Source organism: Lutzomyia longipalpis, chromosome 3, assembly GCF_024334085.1.
Source record: "Lutzomyia longipalpis isolate SR_M1_2022 chromosome 3, ASM2433408v1".
Lineage (NCBI taxonomy): Eukaryota > Metazoa > Arthropoda > Insecta > Diptera > Psychodidae > Lutzomyia > Lutzomyia longipalpis.
In genome coordinates, this window is record NC_074709.1 from 29,321,439 (window position 1) to 29,337,499 (window position 16,061).

Genomic DNA, 16,061 nt, shown 5'->3' on the forward strand with positions numbered 1-16,061 from the left:
AATCTTCAAGAAATGTTCTTATTGGTTCCCTTGACTTTACTATCTTGCTGTAGCCTCACTGCAATGTTATTTTGAACCTATTCCAGTTAATTCTTTGAAAGATTTTTCCCAAAAAATTCTAAATCGTCTTTAAAAAATCTTCTTTTGAAAGATTTTTAATTTTTTACGTTCTTACACAACATATTACACACTTCTTCATGAATACCTATTTTTTATTTTTATTTAAACTCCTTAATCGTTAAACAAAGAATTTTCTCTTTTCAATAAAAGTCAAAATAATTCTTAAAAAAATTATCTTTTGAATAAAATAAAGAATTTTCCTGGCGCGAGCATTCAAAAAGGCAGCAAGCGCGCTTTTCGTGAAAAAAAAAAGAATTTTTATTTTAGCGCCTGCGGTTCTGCAAATTGTGAGTGAGATAGCTAGTGAGGTGTGTGAAAGTGAGAGGAGCTGTGGTGCTTGTTTGGTGTTATTTTTGTGGTGTGGAAAAATACCCATTTGGTGACAGTGTGATCCCCCTTTTACAAAATTCACCTACTCTTGCGAGGATTGTCCACAGTGCAATTGTCCAGCGTTGGCGAGCAGTAGCCAACAATGTTTCGCTGCACACAGACCTTTCTCAGTACAGTACGCCTCAGGTGAGTCCCGCAGAACCGGTGGGCCGGACATTGCGTAATGTGTAAAAAATTGCTGTGAGTGGAAAAGTACCAAAAAACCACTTTGCGTGACTCCTTTGCAGATGGGGCTGTGAACGACGGTGGGCGTCGTCGGTGGTGAGTGTGGACTCCCTTCCTGATTTCCCAGCTGTCAATGAGCCCGTCCTTGGGTACCTAGCTGGCTCCCCAGAGCGCCAGGAGATTCAGGAGGCGCTGAAAAAATCCTCAGCTGAATGTGTTGATGTGCCCATTATTGTTGGTGGTCAGGAGATACGTACGAAGGATGTTAGGTAAGAATAAAGGCGTTTCACTGCCTCTGCCCTTTGATTTGCCCTTGAATTGTGCAATAGATGCCGCTAGGAAGGGTGGGAGTCTTGGCTATAAAAACAAAAAAAATTATAAAGTCTTTAAGTTTATTGATGGATTAAATGGAGGGGGATTTATTTGATTGCAACATCTTATCTGAGAATGTTTGCCACCAGGTATCAAGTAATGCCACACAATCATGGTAAACGCATTGCAAAATTCTACTATGCCGACGCCAAGGTCATTGGGCAGGCAATTGATTCAGCCGTGGAGGCGCAACGCGCATGGGATCGTCGCCCCATAAAAGAGAGATTGGAAATTTGGGAGCGTGCAGCTCAATTGATGGCAACAAAGTACAGGGCACGTCTCAATGCCGCCACAATGCTTGGGCAATCGAAGACGGTGATTCAGGCTGAAATTGATTCAGCTGCTGAACTAATTGATTTTATTCGTATCAATGCGTACTTCCTCAAGGAGGCCTCCAAGTACCAACCAATTAGTCCAAATCCCAAAGTTACGCGAAATTTTCTACGATTCCGCGGAATTGATGGTTTTGTCGCGGCCATCAGTCCGTTCAATTTCACCGCAATTGGGGGGAATTTAGCCTATACACCCGTTCTTGCGGGGAATGCTGTGCTGTGGAAGCCCTCGGATACTGCCCTCCTATCTAATTGGCTAATCTACACCATTATGACGGAAGCTGGTGTCCCACCGGGGGTTGTTAACTTTGTCCCAGCTGATGGGCCGACATTTGGCAAAACCATCACGGCATCACCGCATTTGGCTGGGATCAACTTCACCGGTTCCGTACCGACGTTCCAATGGCTCTGGAAGGCTGTTGCCCAAAATATTGATTCATACGTTAATTTCCCACGACTCATTGGGGAATGTGGTGGGAAGAATTTCCACTTTGTTCACCCAAGTGCGGAAGTTGCAACCGTTGTGGCTGGGACCCTCAGGTCATCATTTGAATTTTGCGGGCAAAAATGTTCAGCTTGCAGTCGTCTCTACGCCCCACGTTCGCTTTGGCCGAAAATCAAGGAGGGACTCATTGCAGGAGCGAAGAAACTCACAATTGCTGATCCAACGGAATTTAGCACATTCACTGGTGCTGTAATTGATGCTGTAGCCTTCAAGCGTATTAGTGGTTACATTGAGCATGCAAAGAAGTCAAAGAATCTCGAAATAATCGCAGGCGGAAAGTGCGATGACTCAAAAGGATATTTTATTGAGCCAACAATTGTTGAGACAACAGATCCACGTGATAAAATCATGACGGAAGAAATTTTTGGGCCTGTCCTCACGTGCTACGTGTACGATGACAAGGCAGCCGAAGCAACACTCAAAGAAGTCACAGAAGCCACCAAGTTTGCCCTAACAGGAGCTGTTTTTGCGCAGGATGAGTTAGTTTTTTTTAGATGTCTTGATTTTTTTTTAATTGTTTTAAAAACATTTTATGAAATTTCCTTTTAGATCCTTCCTGAAGAAAGCCCTGGAGGAATTTAAAATGTCCGCAGGGAATTTCTATATAAATGACAAATCAACTGGATCAGTTGTAGGGCAGCAGCCCTTCGGTGGTGGCCGAATGTCAGGTAATTTTGGAATTGATTTATCGCCATCTTATGTGCGACGCCATCTTGTGATTTTCTTCAAATCACAAAGGTAGGTTTTTCTCAGGATCTACTGGATGGATTTTGATGGTGTAAAAAGCAAATGAAAGAAGAATTATTAGCGGAGAATGTACCAGAACAGATTTTTGAATTTCGTTTCAGAAACAGAGAAAATTAGTAAAATCTTCTTTTTGACTTTTCTCAGCTTCTGAGTTGAAATTCAAAAATCTGTTCTGGTACATTTTTCGTTGGTGCTTCCTCTTTCATTTGCTTTTTACCCCATCAAAATCCATCAAGTAGATCACGAGAAAAATCTACTTGATGTGTTTTAGGGCAGTTCTGTGGACAAGTCGGAAAATCACAAGATGGCGAAAAATATCTAATAGATTTGCCAAGAGACCCCCTTAATGCAATCTTAGACAGTAATCGTCACATTTTTTGTTTTCTTAAGGAAAAAATTAATAAAATTTAGAATTAAATATAAAAAAAAAATTAGAAAGTATGTTGAAAAAATAAAATTTCTTTTTAGGAACAAACGATAAAGCCGGTGGACCACAGTATGTCCTTCGTTGGACTTCACCGCAGGCTATTAAGGAAACATATGCACCACAGACTGACGTGGATTACCCATATATGCGCTAAGAAGATGAGAAAAAGCGCCCCGAGACAGTATATCGTGAAGTATCATGCAAAGTATTACGACGCCACGATGGAATCTCCACAACTCACAACACACTGATGAATCTCCAACGGAAAAATTGTATTATAATTTATAATGAATGAAGAAAAATCTTTTTTTTTTAGTTTTTTGTGCTTTTCCTACTTCCCAGAGCATTTTAAATGCCCGAGTTTTTTTTTCTTGTTCTGTTGTTAGTATTAAATTTATTATCGTTTTTATGTATTATTTTTTTGCCAAGTATATTGTTATTTTCTTTGTAGAGAAAGAATGAAAAAGAAGAAGAGATTGAGAGAGAAAGAGAAGAAGATAAAATGAAAAAATTACCTACAATTCAAATGATATCTGTCCGAGAATGTTGGCGGACGCGTAAATGTAAAACGGGTAAAAGCGAAACATTTTTTTTTGTTGAAGTGTGTTAAAAAGAATTTCTTTCTACATTTTTTTCTATTTAAAAAAAAAAGAATTAATTTGCGTTTAACAGGAATCGCGAGGACTGTGCAGAAGCGGAGAGAAGAATATTTTATTTGAATTAAAAAATGAATAATCAATGTATGAAGTAAAAAAAATGTTGAATAGTGCAGTTTTAAAAAGCAAGCAAAATAATCAATTGAATTATTATGGCAAATTAGACAATACAGACTTTAATGTGACATTTCAATGTATTTTTTCGTAATTATAATGTTGAGACAGAGAGACTATGAAAAAAGACAAATCTCTTGGTGTCTGGATTGAATGGGAATTCCCAGTGTTTTCTGACTGGCTCTTCAGGTGGCTCTACTCTGAGGCTTTCACTCTTAAAAAAATAAATCTGTTTTTCAAATGTTTCAAAACATTCGCGACAATGTTTCTTCACTGTTTCCAAAATAGATATAAAAAATTAATTAATGATTCCTTCAATTATAAAACTTTCTCTGCATTTATTTCCTTGAGATATTTTTCTACAAATTCCTCTAAATAAATTTTGAGGCAAATGCAAGTTGGGAAATTCTCGGGTTGTTCTGTCCACAATTTGAAGTCAACTCCGTATTTGTTCAGCTTATCATTGGCGTCCTGAAGGGCTTCCTGATTCTCCACCTAAGGTAAAAGGAAATTCTAAAATTGTTTTAAAATTGATTTTTCGTAATGAAAGGACCGCAATGGCGTCCCCCAACTGACCTCCATGATGGAAATTTTAACACCTTCCGCTTTTCCGAATGCTTCCCTCGCTTCGCCAATTGTTGTGTGATTTATAGCCGATGAGGCGTGGCAGGCTTGAGCAATGAGAGCTCCTGGAGGCCATGGAAGGTCCTTCCGGACGATTAAACACTGAATTAATCGGGACATTTTATTCTAAATAATTAACAAAGCTAAAGGAGCTGCTTCGTTTATAGTTTTCCTTTGTTCGTCTTTGGAGGTTAATGAAGCCAAAATTAATATTAGGCTCTGTTGATTTCATGAAATTTATTGGCCCTGTGAAATTTTCGGAAATATTCCATGTTTTCTAGGATCTTCTTGGTGATTCTCTAGGGAATTTTATTAAATGTTTATTGCATGATTTATACTAAAAAAGAAATATTTTTTTAGTTTTCTATTACAAGTAGGTAGCTATCAGTACATAGTTGTTTTGAACAGCCGGGTAGAAATCATTTTTTACACATCGTGTAGAAAAATATTATCGTACTTAAAATAATGGATTTAAATCATTTAGTGTGTACTTACTTTGATTCCTGCGTTTTCTCCATTCATTCTCTTCTCTAAAATTATTATGATGATTTTTTTACATAATTTTTCGTGTAAAAAAAACCCGGAAACCTACAAAATTAATACAGAGAAGAGAAACTAAAAGTACTTAGCAGTAATATTAAGATTTTTAAATGAATAAAGAACTAGAATTGATTGCAGAAACGTTGAAAGTAACAGCTAGGATAACAAAGACCGCAAAAAACGTCTTTTGGAGCGAAAGGACATGAAGTCAGGTACTATTAACTTAACTTGAATAACTTACTTTTTTAGCTATAAATTTTATTTTTAAACTATTCCTTGTAACTCGTTGAATCTTTGATCAATTTTAATGAATTTTCCTTTTCAGAAAATAATCAACGATTTTTTAGGTTATGTGACATTCTAGATGAAGAAAGACTTTTTGAGTATTAACATAACTCAAAGAAAATTAAACCAATTTGAATAAATTTAATTTCCAAATTTTCTTTGTCTCTCGAAGACGATATTCTATGAATTTTCATCAAATTCGGTTCAATTGATTTCTTACAAATCAATGAAAATCCGTATCGTTGAAAAGCTTTGACGCCATTTTAATCAAACTTAACCACACTTTTCTCTGAAAGAAAGAAAAGAATTGCAGCAAAATGGCGGAAATCGAACAACAGAGCAGTGTTGAGGTGAAAGAAAAGAAAAACTTCAATGTATTAAATCTGTCTATTGTAAGGTGTTTTTCTCATTTTATTTCATTTTTATTTTTATATATTAAAATATAGTAATGTTGAAGGCTAATTGTGGCTCTCGTTCTATGTTCTATTTTTTTTTATTCTTAAAATCATGCTCTCTATTTTTATCATTATACGTTCTCAAAAGTACCCCACGTCGCTTATCCATCGTTCTATTTTATTATATAGGTTTTTTTTTCTTTTATCATCTAACATTTAAAAATCTCTCTCGCTCAAAACATAAGAATTCTTATTTTTATGCTCTCTTTTCTCTCTTTATTTTAACCTTTTTCTCTCTTTGCCTGTACACAAAGTATAATGATAAACAATCTCGAGGGTATTTTTGATGAAGTGTAATGTGAATGAGGGGTGCGGGGGGTAGTTAAATTAAAACTCAATGATGTTTGTGAGGGAAAGGGAACTGGGGGTAAAGGAAATTACTTAAAAGAAAAAAATAACAAAAAGCTGCGTGAGACGTTAAATGGATGTGTGTGTGTGAATGCATCTCTCATGGAATGTTTTCATAGGCTTGGCCCATCAACCATTTTATTGATGTCCGCCATTTTCTTAACGCGAAAATGATTCTTTTTTCTTTTATTTTTTTTCTTCTGTGAAACAGGTTGTGTGTGTGAATGTTTGTTTGTGTGTTTGTGTGAAAGAGCAGCATCGGCCACTTTTTGCATTCATTATTTTTTTGTTTTTTTTTCACTTATTTTTTCATTTTTAATCCTCTTGAGCTACTTATAAATTATGAAATACTTAGCGCTAAAAAAAAAGTCATCCACGCAACACGAGAGACCACCACGGTTGCCGCGTGAATCACGTGACACGCCTTCTGGGGCATTTAAGTATACATTACAAAAAAAATGTAAAAAAAAGAAGAAAAAAAAACACGACGAAAAATTTTGCCGGAAGGCATTCCACGTCATTCAATCCGGCAATGCTCTCGCCCCAGATTCTACCTAAATCTTCCTTTTTTTTTCATCTTATTTTCTTCTTAAAACCATTTTTTTTTATCTTTCTTAAATATTTTCATCCTCTCGCTTACACCACTAATTTTCTTTTTTTCTTTATCTATAATCTGGTTTGCTTTATGTAAAAAAAACACAGGGAGAAGGTAGGGGAAAGGGGTGTGGGTGGGGGGTGATTTGAATTAAATAGGGGGACAAAGTGTTGCTGAAGACAGTAAAGAAAAAAAATAATTATTATTATATAAGGTAAAAAATAATGATATACGCTGCTGCGTGCCGCCATCTTGGATCGAGATGCCGCCGGAAGCTTCTCGGAAGTTTTTCATTTTTCTTTCTTGGGGGAACAAAAGGGGGCATCTTCACTCATCCTCTCCAGCCTTCGATCGCTTCCGCTCCGGCTCACTCGACTCAGTCTGTTCCTCGGAGCTGTCGCAGTCTGCGAATCTGTAAAGAAAAAAAATCAAAATAGTCATTTTTTGAGGTTATGTTGTTTGGCTTTAGGAGTGAAGTTAGTTGTTTTTTGTTTTTGATTTCTGTTTGATTCGTTTCATTTAAAAATATTTTATTTCTTCCACAAAAAATTATGGTTTTTCGTAGATTCTTTTGAAATATTTCGGAGAATTTTACTTCCTCATTTTTTTTTCACTCACCTCTTGATACTGCTCTGCGAATCACTGCCGTTCGTCTCGTCGTTGGTGAGGATCGGCGTTACCGGCTTCTCTAAGCTATCTTCTGAGCGTGTGCTCTCGTCCAAGCTGTCAAGTCCCCCTTTACGAAAAAAAACACCCAAAAATTCGTTAAAATTATTCAAAATGGCGCCCTAGACGCATTTTTCTCCAAAGAAAAACTTACTTGTTGTACCATTTGAGGGCGCAGGTTCGAGATTGCTGTCATCTGAGGGTTCAAGTGATGTAGCATTGATGCCATTTGCCACATGATTCTTACTGATTTCCCCGGGAATTCCACTCAAGAGTTCTGGTTGTAGTTCTGATGCAACATAGTGGGCCCATAGTGCCAGCTCAACCCTAATAAAATCACAACCAAAATGGCGTCAGAAAGTGCTTCTTTAAGACATAGGACGCTTAAAGAACTTACCTATGTGGAGACCAGAATGTGCTGTTCTCACATTCAGCATTGAGACGTCCCACTGTGGTTTGGATGTGTGTGACAAAATTGAGATACTCCTTGGTTGTGTAATCAATACCCTCAATCTCGGGTATTGCCATTAGGCATTCATCTGCCATAAAGGGGGCATTCTCAGGAGCTGCAGCTGCAAGGAGGGCGCTTGCCATTGTTGTACCCACGCCCTTGAGATTCGAGAGTGCCGTGATGGCCTGCTCGATGTTGGGCAGCTTCTTGAAGGCCTTCTTCGTTTCCTGCATCACGGCACGTGGCGTATTTACCTTTACGAGGTAAGAAAGTTGCGGATAGTACTTGCCGCGTGTCTGCTTCCATTTCATTGTCTGCACTAGCTCCTCATGCACCATATGTGCATCCTTTCCACGTTGCTTTATTCGCTTCGGCAACTCATTTTGGTACCTAAAAAGAATAAAGAAAATCGTTGAAATTCAAAATACGAATCATGTTTCATGCTGTGAAACAATAACAGCCATGAAACATTGACAGAAGCCATCTTCGAAACTTCTCTTAAAAAAAGACGCTATCATTGAATAAGGTGAAAAATTATTTCTCTAATTGTTTTTCCCTTAATATTAGCTGTGATTCTTTCGATTTGTTGTGAATTTGTTATTTTGAAAATCAAAATTCTTACAATGCATTGGGAAACTTCTTAGAATTAATCAAGACTAACAAACACAAGACAAAACACTGAAGAAGACATTAAACAGCAATGAAAAATTTTCCTAAGGCGCTCTTATATTCTCCGAACAGACCTAGATCTTTTCAGCATTGGACGTTCTAAAAAATTGCTCGTCAATGAAGCTGTTATCTTGTAAAAAAAATAAAGGGTGTTTACAACTAAATTCAGCTTAATTCATTGAGACAAACTTTATTTTTTTAAGGACCGCTTAAATGTTCTAAGGATAAGTTTTATAGCCTAAAGATTAGAGTACGCTGAAACCGGACAATCCTAATCTAACAAAACTATTAAGCTTGATCATTAAAGAACTTAAGCCTAGTATTAAAAAGTAAGGCCAGACTTTAAGAACTTAAGTTAGGCTTAACGTAAGTATAGCCTTAAAACTTAGAACTAGTTTAAAAACCTAGAGCCTAGTAGAACATAAAATTGAGTCCACAAGAAAATCACTCGGTCCTAGCTTAAAAACTTAAGCCTGTCTGTAGAGATTTAATCCATGCTTTGTAGAGAATTTCCCTCAAAACTTAACACTTTTTGTATTCAAATAATTTCTAATATTTCAAGTTTTAATTGTAATTATAATTTAAAAATTGTTTCTTGTTTTTTTTTTTTTTTTTTTTTTAAATTTGATTAGCTGATTAAATATTTTTAAATTAATCCGTTATGCCCGTCATATTTCATTCAAATAAAAAAAAAACCTTTCATATTGACTCTACTATATACACAAAAGGTAGAGAGGGGTCAATAAACTCATTTTTTAATTCTTTGTTCATGAAAGTTTTATTAATAAAAAAAAGTTCCGAGTAAATATACCTACTAAAAATATATTTTAAAAAAATATTATTGCTAATTTATTATTTGTGATTTATCACCACCTTTCATAATTTTTTTTTAACGCAAAAGAAAACAATATTTTACCAGTTTTTTCATCACATTTGTATATTTTTCCTAATTGTAAATTAAAAATAATAATTCTTCTTGTTAATTTAACTCAATAAAATTTACGTTTTTCAATGATAAATTCAGTAATAAAAAAAAAGAATATTTAAGTATTTAATACCATCACATATAATTTCTCTACAATGGACGTTTTGGCTGCTGCCTCATATTGTAGTATGAGAAGGAGGAGGAATGGTTTGGCAAAATGACGAATTTGTAGTCATAAAAAACTCCTGGGTGGGAAAGTAATTGGCGCACCTTAGAAATGAGGATGTAGAGGACATTTACAGGGACATTGGGGCTCTCAGTGTGGCCCCCCTGTGGTGGCCCCAAAGTGAAATGAGGGCACACACACGTGTGATTCGGCACACACACACACATACGTGCGCGTCTACGGACTTTTTCTACCCTCTAGATGGGTCTACCCCTTCCCTGGGGATGTTTTGGGATCAAGGAGATCCAAAGGAAGATTCCGCGGTACCCACGGACATTCCAAAGAACCCCAAAAATACCGAAATAGGGCCACGTTTGAATGTGTGAAAGCACCATGGTGTGAGACACTGCCCAAGCACCCCGATAATTACCAATCATCCAACTTTATGAGCTCCTCCGGGCGTTTGTGGCGTTTCTCAGCTTTCAATTTCAACACTTGGGGATAGAGTTTGAGCACAAATTCGAACTGTTTGGAATTTCCATTCGCGAAAAACGATGCTGTGTCTTTGACGGAAGCCATTTTGAGTGGGCAAAGCGAATGACGGTTTGACCTGAACGCCACCTTAGGATGTCAAAACGATCAAGGGAGACAGATGTGGTTGCTCTTGGTGTTGTTGGACGTGAAGTTGCCTGCAAGATGGCGGCCATCTTTAGCGTCAAATTTTAGACTTATAACACTTCTAAAAGCTTTTCCGCCGCGGCGGTTAGGTTTCAAGGATTTGAGGGCTGTTTTAGGAATTTTCTTTTAATGGAAAATCTGTATGGATTACTCTAAATCAAAGAGAAAAACATCTTAGTTTCTAAAAAAAATATCTAGAATTAAGAAAAATCTGAGAAGCGTAACAAATGATCGTTTTGCTTCGGGCTTTGATCAGATTTAACAGCCAATGAGAGATCATTTCATTTTGTCTGTGATTGGCTGATTAAAACCGATAAAAGCCGAAGAAAAGCGATCATTTGATATTCATCCTTTAATTTCTATTCTAAATCTGGGAGGAGCCTAAGAGTATTCCTAGTTTGAATTGAGAAAAAGGTGTCTAAATAATCTGAATCGTTTTTTTTTTGTCGAGAATCCTTGAAAGTTCTGTCCTTAAAGGTTCTTTTAAGGATTTTCGGAAAATTGTAAAAGAGCAATGATTTTGCCAGAGTTTTAGTGAAGGAGGATGTTTTTTTTTTAATTCAGGAAACTCGGGCTTTTCTTTAGAAAATACAATTGAAGAAAGAAAACTTTCCAAACGTTTGAAAAAAAATTAAACGTTAGAAGAAAGCTTATAATTAATTTAAAAACCTTAAAATGAGCGTCAACTGACAGAAAATAATGTAAAACGTTAGAAAAGAATTTTAAAAGGTAAAAATTAATATCAAACGTTAAAAGAAACTTTAAGTTATTTTTTAAATATTTTTTAGGTCAGCTAGTCTAGTCGCGCCTTAATTTACCTTAATGCTAAAAAGCATGTTCAAATCTCGCTACAATCAAATAATTAGTTTTTTCTGCAATAAAATTCGTTTTTTTTACAAAAACATTAATTAGTTTGCAATTAATTAATTAGGCGTGTAAATGAGTGCAAAAATCCAACATTTTTGCCAATAAAATTTAAAGTGTTTAATTAATAAAAAAAAAAACGTCTTTAGAGCAACAAAAAGTTCCTCATGCCAGCCTCTAAATTCTTCTCCAGCACAAACCTCTTTGGGTTTTCAATGCTATCCCGGCACGAAGAGCTCTATCTTCTGTCGCAGCTAAGTCTTCGATAATCCCCTCGTCCAAGGGTTAGGTGTGAAAGAGGAATGAGATTGGGTGGAAAGGGGGTCAGTTGTATCTACTCACTGCTGTGACAATGTTGCGTACATCAGCTGTAGCCACCAGGCGTTGCTTCTCAACACGTCCCGATGGGGACTATCAGTTTTTGCACCGTAGTAAAATTCCTATGCTACACTTTCAAAAATCCCTGCCAAGATTGCCAATTCCGGAACTTCAGAACACCTGTCGGAAGTACCTGGCAGCCCTATCGCCGCTCTTATCGGCTGAAGCTCATGCCCGGACTGCGGGGATTGTTAAGGATTTCGAGGGTGGCATTGGGCGTGATCTGCAGGAACGTCTCAAGGTGCGGGATAGTGTAAATCAGCATACAAGTTACATATCGGATCCATGGTTTGAGATGTACATCACCGATAGGGCTCCTCTGCCCGTTAACTACACCCCATTGCTTGGGATGAAGTACCCAAGTACGCCACCACCAACACTACCCGTTCAAACTGCCAATATTCTCATCACAACAGCGAGATTCCTTCGTGCATTGCGAGCTGAATACTTAACCCCTGAGATTTTCCACATGAACGCCAAAACGGCTGATTCAGCTTTCTACCAGAAGATTGTCCAAATGGTACCACAGAGATTTGCCACATACACATCGTACGCCTTTAAATCATTCCCATTGGATATGTCGCAGTATCAGGGCTTATTTTCTGCTACAAGAATCCCTCGTCAGGGGAAGGATAGAATCTTCAGAGCTCCCAAAGATCCTTGTCATGTTGTTGTGCTGCGCAAAGGCAACATCTACCGGTTGGATGTTCTCGATAGAGATGGGAATATTGAAGTTCCTGAAGTAATCTTGGGACGTGTTAAACGCCTCCTGGAGACTTCTAGTCAAGACCCAGAAAACCCCCATCCTCTGGGTATCCTTACAACGGAAAATCGCAACACATGGGCTACACTTCGTGAACATTTGGAGAGCCTTTCGGAGAAGAATCGTCGTGGAATGGAAATTGTTGATTCAGGAATAATTTGCCTTTGTCTCGATGATCTGAGCTATGGTGATCTGGACGTAGCAGCTCGCACGAGGGATCATCTGTATGCAAATGGGCCAAATAGGTGGTTTGATAAATCCATTTCAGTCGTTGTTAGCTCTGATGCACGCACTACTGTTCAATTTGAACACTCCTGGGGTGATGGTGTAGCCGTTCTCAGGTACTTCAATGAAGTCTTCAAGGAAATATCTGAGAGGCCTTTTATAACGGAAGGAACAGTTGCACAGGCACCCGGAGATGAAGCTGTGGAGAAGCTCTCATTTGATTTGGATGAGAAATTGAAGACTGGCATTGATGAGGCAAAAAAGCGGCATAAGGCTGTTGAGGACAGCCTTGACATTAACTACATGCAGTCTGAACTTGTTGGGAAGAAACTGTGCAAAAGTGCAAAAATTAGTCCAGATTCCATGGCGCAATTTGCAATTCAACTGGCCTATGCCTACCTTACGGGCGGAACAACGGCTACGTATGAATCCTGCAGTACAGCTGCCTTTCGATGTGGTCGAACGGAGACAGTTCGTCCCGCCACGGAAGCAACGAAGAAACTCTGTCAGGTTTTGTTGAAGAAAGGCCCGAATGATGCTGCAACAGCTGAAGAGGCGGCAATGCTGAGGGAGTGCTCAAATCGTCACAATCAGCTGACAAAGGAAGCTGCTATGGGGCAGGGATTCGATCGCCATCTATTTGCCTTGAAAGACATTGCCAAGAGTCAAGGAATGGCTCTGCCTGATCTCTACAATGATCCTGCGTATGCACTGATCAATCACAATGTTCTCTCGACGAGTACACTGTCAACGCCGGCTATTGAAGTTGGGGGCTTTGGACCTGTTGTACCCGATGGCTATGGGATAGGCTATGTTATCGATGCTCAAAGACTGGGAAGTATTGTCACGACGTACCGTGCAAAGAGGAATGGCAAGGAGTTTGTGGAAGCCCTCGAAAAAGCCGCCAAGGAAATTCGAAAGATCCTCGATGTGGCCTCAAAGGAAGGGACTAAATAAACTATAAAAGTTTTAATGATCTTCAATGGGTGTTTATGCAATCTTATGAATTTATGCTAAATCGCACTGAAATAAATTTATTTAGGGAGATGTTTATAAATTTTATAAAATTGAAATGTTATTGGGAAGAAGTTGAAGAGTTTTAATAAAACATTTTGTACTAAATTTGAATGGTCTTTTAACTTATTTCGTTAGCCAATTAGATCGCAGTTTGGGTCTTGTTGAAAGATCGTTGAATAATAAGAAGAAGTTGAAGTCTTCTCTGATTGGTTGATGAACTAAAGAAGAATTTTTATTGGTTAGTTTTTACCAGATTTTATTGCGAAAAAGGGTGGAGCTTTGGTGCAAAGTTAAAAATAAATTTTCTTATTTTTTTAAACTTATCAGACCTAAGATTTAAATCTGAACTCTTGAGTTAAAAATTCTCAATAAAGTCACGACGCAAGCCTCTCAGGTCTGAAGATCCAAGAAGAAAACATTCAAATTATTTCTTAATTTATTAATTTACTTGGAAGAATTTCTACAAAAAATGACTCAATAAACCTCAAAAATATAAAAAATACAAAATAAATACTGAAAAATTAAGAAGCTACATGAAGTAGCAACGCCCCAGCTAGTAGCCAATGACCAACAAAACCTAGATGACTCCATTTATCCCAAACAGCAGTCATTGCTGCGGTGATTGTTTGCTGTGGAGCCCCATCGAAGAGAGCTCCGAGGTAGGCAAGTTGCAGCACAGCCACAAAACCAAAGAGGAGATTCAGGAAAATTACAAGGAAACCTCGGTGCATGTGACGACAACCGGAACACCTTCGTGCAGCCACGCAGGCACTGAAAACTGATGCAACCTGCAAAGGAAGGAAGACGTCTTTACTTCACAAATTACTTCTCAGAGGAAGATGCTTTGTAGTTGCTTTACTTTGTGCCTCAGTTGGAACTCAACCCATGTTACAATGGCGAGGTGCATGAGAACAGCCACAAGTGGTGGACTTAGGCCGTGCAAGAGAGCAGAAGCTGCGTAGGTGGCAGCAATGGCACAGGCTGGTCCACACCGACGAAAAGGTTGAAAGATGTAGCGCTTCAGCCAGGCGTGCATGGGGAGATTCCAAGCAACGACCACCTCAACTAGTGATCTGGGTGCTTCAACTTTCAGTGGTCGGACAATTGGTCGATGATCGGATGTGGCAACAATGAGGGATGCACTTGCGACGTAGTTAACAAAGTAGTGCCCCAAACGGAAGGAGAGAGCATCCCTGTAGGCCTCAAGCCATCGCCATGGGGTGGTCAGTGTGGCCAGGAGGCAATTGCTCGTCAAGAAAGTTCCCGTGGCAATCAACAGTGTCCACAGGCATGAAACAGCATCCCTGGGTAGGAAGGGTGGTGATGGAGCTCTGTAGTGATCAAGTGAACGCCATGGGCCAAAAATGACCGTTGGAGGATCCAAGAAGTACCCAAGATTCGTCAACCAATTGCTCTGTACCCCATCGAAAGCCAAAGAAATTCCCTTCATTGCAATTCCCATGTTAACTCCACGTATTTGCTGCCAACGCTCCACATTCGGATCCACAAGTTCCACCACAATCGGTGTACCCAGAGCTAAGGCCACATGAACCTTCGGAGGCACAAGATGTAGGAGAAAAATATGCAGAATGGCCAGAGCAACTACAAAGGCTCCATTAATTCCAACAATAATCCCCAAGAGTAGGCATCCGAAGCTAATACTCAACACATTCCGGAATGTCCCAGAAGACACTGAGAATTACAAAAAAAAATGATTAATTATTAGTCCCTTAAACTCCTAATCGTACATCAGGAAGCACAGATGACTCACCAAAGGATGAGATGAGCCTCTGGAGGGCACATGTGACCAAAATGATGCCAACAGCACTCCCCATTTGCAGTCCCACCGGCACAACACATCCCTCAACCATCCCGTCGAGGTGCCAAATGAATGGGGAACTCGATTCGAACTCTTCCACGTCATCCTGGACATAGTAGTCGTCGTACAGGAAATCATCCATGAGACCCGGCGTCTGGCTTCCGGAAAGCCAGGTTAAGGTATGCCGTCTTGTAAACAAATCACAGCAAATTTAGGTTTCAATGTCAATTGAAAAATTCACGAAAGTTTGCAAGATTTCGTTTTATTTTTTTGATCTTTTAATTTTTGAATCAGGATCTAGGTGTTCTAGGAATACATTATAGATATTAAAATTAAATTAAAAAGGATCAGAAGGATAAAATTCTTTCTATTAGTATTAGTTGATCTCTAGACCGGCTGGGTTTCCTTTTCTACATTTTAAATTATTTATTACACGTCGTGTAGAAAAATTATAACTTTGTATTTTATTAATTATTTCATGTATAATATTGGGTAAAATTCACTATTCAGAAGATTCCTTAAGAAAAACTTAAATTTTCTTAACATACTTTAGGTTTTCTGAAGAATGCCTAAAGTTTTCTTAAGATTTCTTGAGATCCTTTAAGAAAAAACTTGAAATTTCTTAAGAAAAATTTAAGATTATGTAAATCAAGCTAATTGCATATTTTTATGATTTTTACGAATCTCGATGACCTCTAAGGCGATCAGAGAAAATCATTGAAAAATGTGCATTCAGCTTGATTCAGTATGACTGAAGAAATCTTA

The 16,061-nt window shown here is 38.2% G+C and overlaps 5 protein-coding genes across 5 annotated transcripts; 2 read left to right on the top strand and 3 right to left on the bottom strand.

Moving 5' to 3' along the window:
* The first annotated feature begins 375 nt into the window (after nucleotides 1–375).
* LOC129793721 (delta-1-pyrroline-5-carboxylate dehydrogenase, mitochondrial) lies at nucleotides 376–3,901 on the top strand. Its single transcript, XM_055833953.1, has 5 exons — nucleotides 376–636; nucleotides 738–944; nucleotides 1,137–2,363; nucleotides 2,434–2,552; nucleotides 3,100–3,901. The coding sequence occupies exons 1-5, from the start codon at nucleotides 593–595 to the stop codon at nucleotides 3,210–3,212; spliced, it is 1,710 nt and encodes a 569-aa protein (XP_055689928.1). The 5' UTR covers nucleotides 376–592; the 3' UTR covers nucleotides 3,213–3,901.
* Nucleotides 3,902–4,130: 229 nt separating this feature from the next.
* On the bottom strand, nucleotides 4,131–4,645 carry LOC129793722 (putative peptidyl-tRNA hydrolase PTRHD1). The gene is made up of 2 exons (XM_055833954.1): nucleotides 4,405–4,645; nucleotides 4,131–4,323 (listed from the first exon to the last, which is right to left on the bottom strand). Exons 1-2 carry the CDS (start codon nucleotides 4,570–4,572, stop codon nucleotides 4,147–4,149), a joined length of 345 nt encoding a protein of 114 aa, XP_055689929.1. The 5' UTR covers nucleotides 4,573–4,645; the 3' UTR covers nucleotides 4,131–4,146.
* Nucleotides 4,646–5,654: 1,009 nt separating this feature from the next.
* Nucleotides 5,655–10,239, bottom strand: LOC129793723 (uncharacterized). Its single transcript, XM_055833955.1, has 5 exons — nucleotides 9,983–10,239; nucleotides 7,739–8,182; nucleotides 7,496–7,668; nucleotides 7,294–7,411; nucleotides 5,655–7,087 (listed from the first exon to the last, which is right to left on the bottom strand). The coding sequence occupies exons 1-5, from the start codon at nucleotides 10,129–10,131 to the stop codon at nucleotides 7,003–7,005; spliced, it is 969 nt and encodes a 322-aa protein (XP_055689930.1). The 5' UTR covers nucleotides 10,132–10,239; the 3' UTR covers nucleotides 5,655–7,002.
* Nucleotides 10,240–11,295: 1,056 nt separating this feature from the next.
* On the top strand, nucleotides 11,296–13,582 carry LOC129793724 (carnitine O-palmitoyltransferase 2, mitochondrial). The gene has a single exon (XM_055833957.1). The coding sequence runs from the start codon at nucleotides 11,447–11,449 to the stop codon at nucleotides 13,415–13,417; it is 1,971 nt and encodes a 656-aa protein (XP_055689932.1). The 5' UTR covers nucleotides 11,296–11,446; the 3' UTR covers nucleotides 13,418–13,582.
* Nucleotides 13,583–13,901: 319 nt separating this feature from the next.
* Nucleotides 13,902–15,516, bottom strand: LOC129793725 (protein-serine O-palmitoleoyltransferase porcupine). Its single transcript, XM_055833958.1, has 3 exons — nucleotides 15,249–15,516; nucleotides 14,337–15,169; nucleotides 13,902–14,265 (listed from the first exon to the last, which is right to left on the bottom strand). The coding sequence occupies exons 1-3, from the start codon at nucleotides 15,436–15,438 to the stop codon at nucleotides 13,999–14,001; spliced, it is 1,290 nt and encodes a 429-aa protein (XP_055689933.1). The 5' UTR covers nucleotides 15,439–15,516; the 3' UTR covers nucleotides 13,902–13,998.
* Nucleotides 15,517–16,061: the final 545 nt, after the last annotated feature.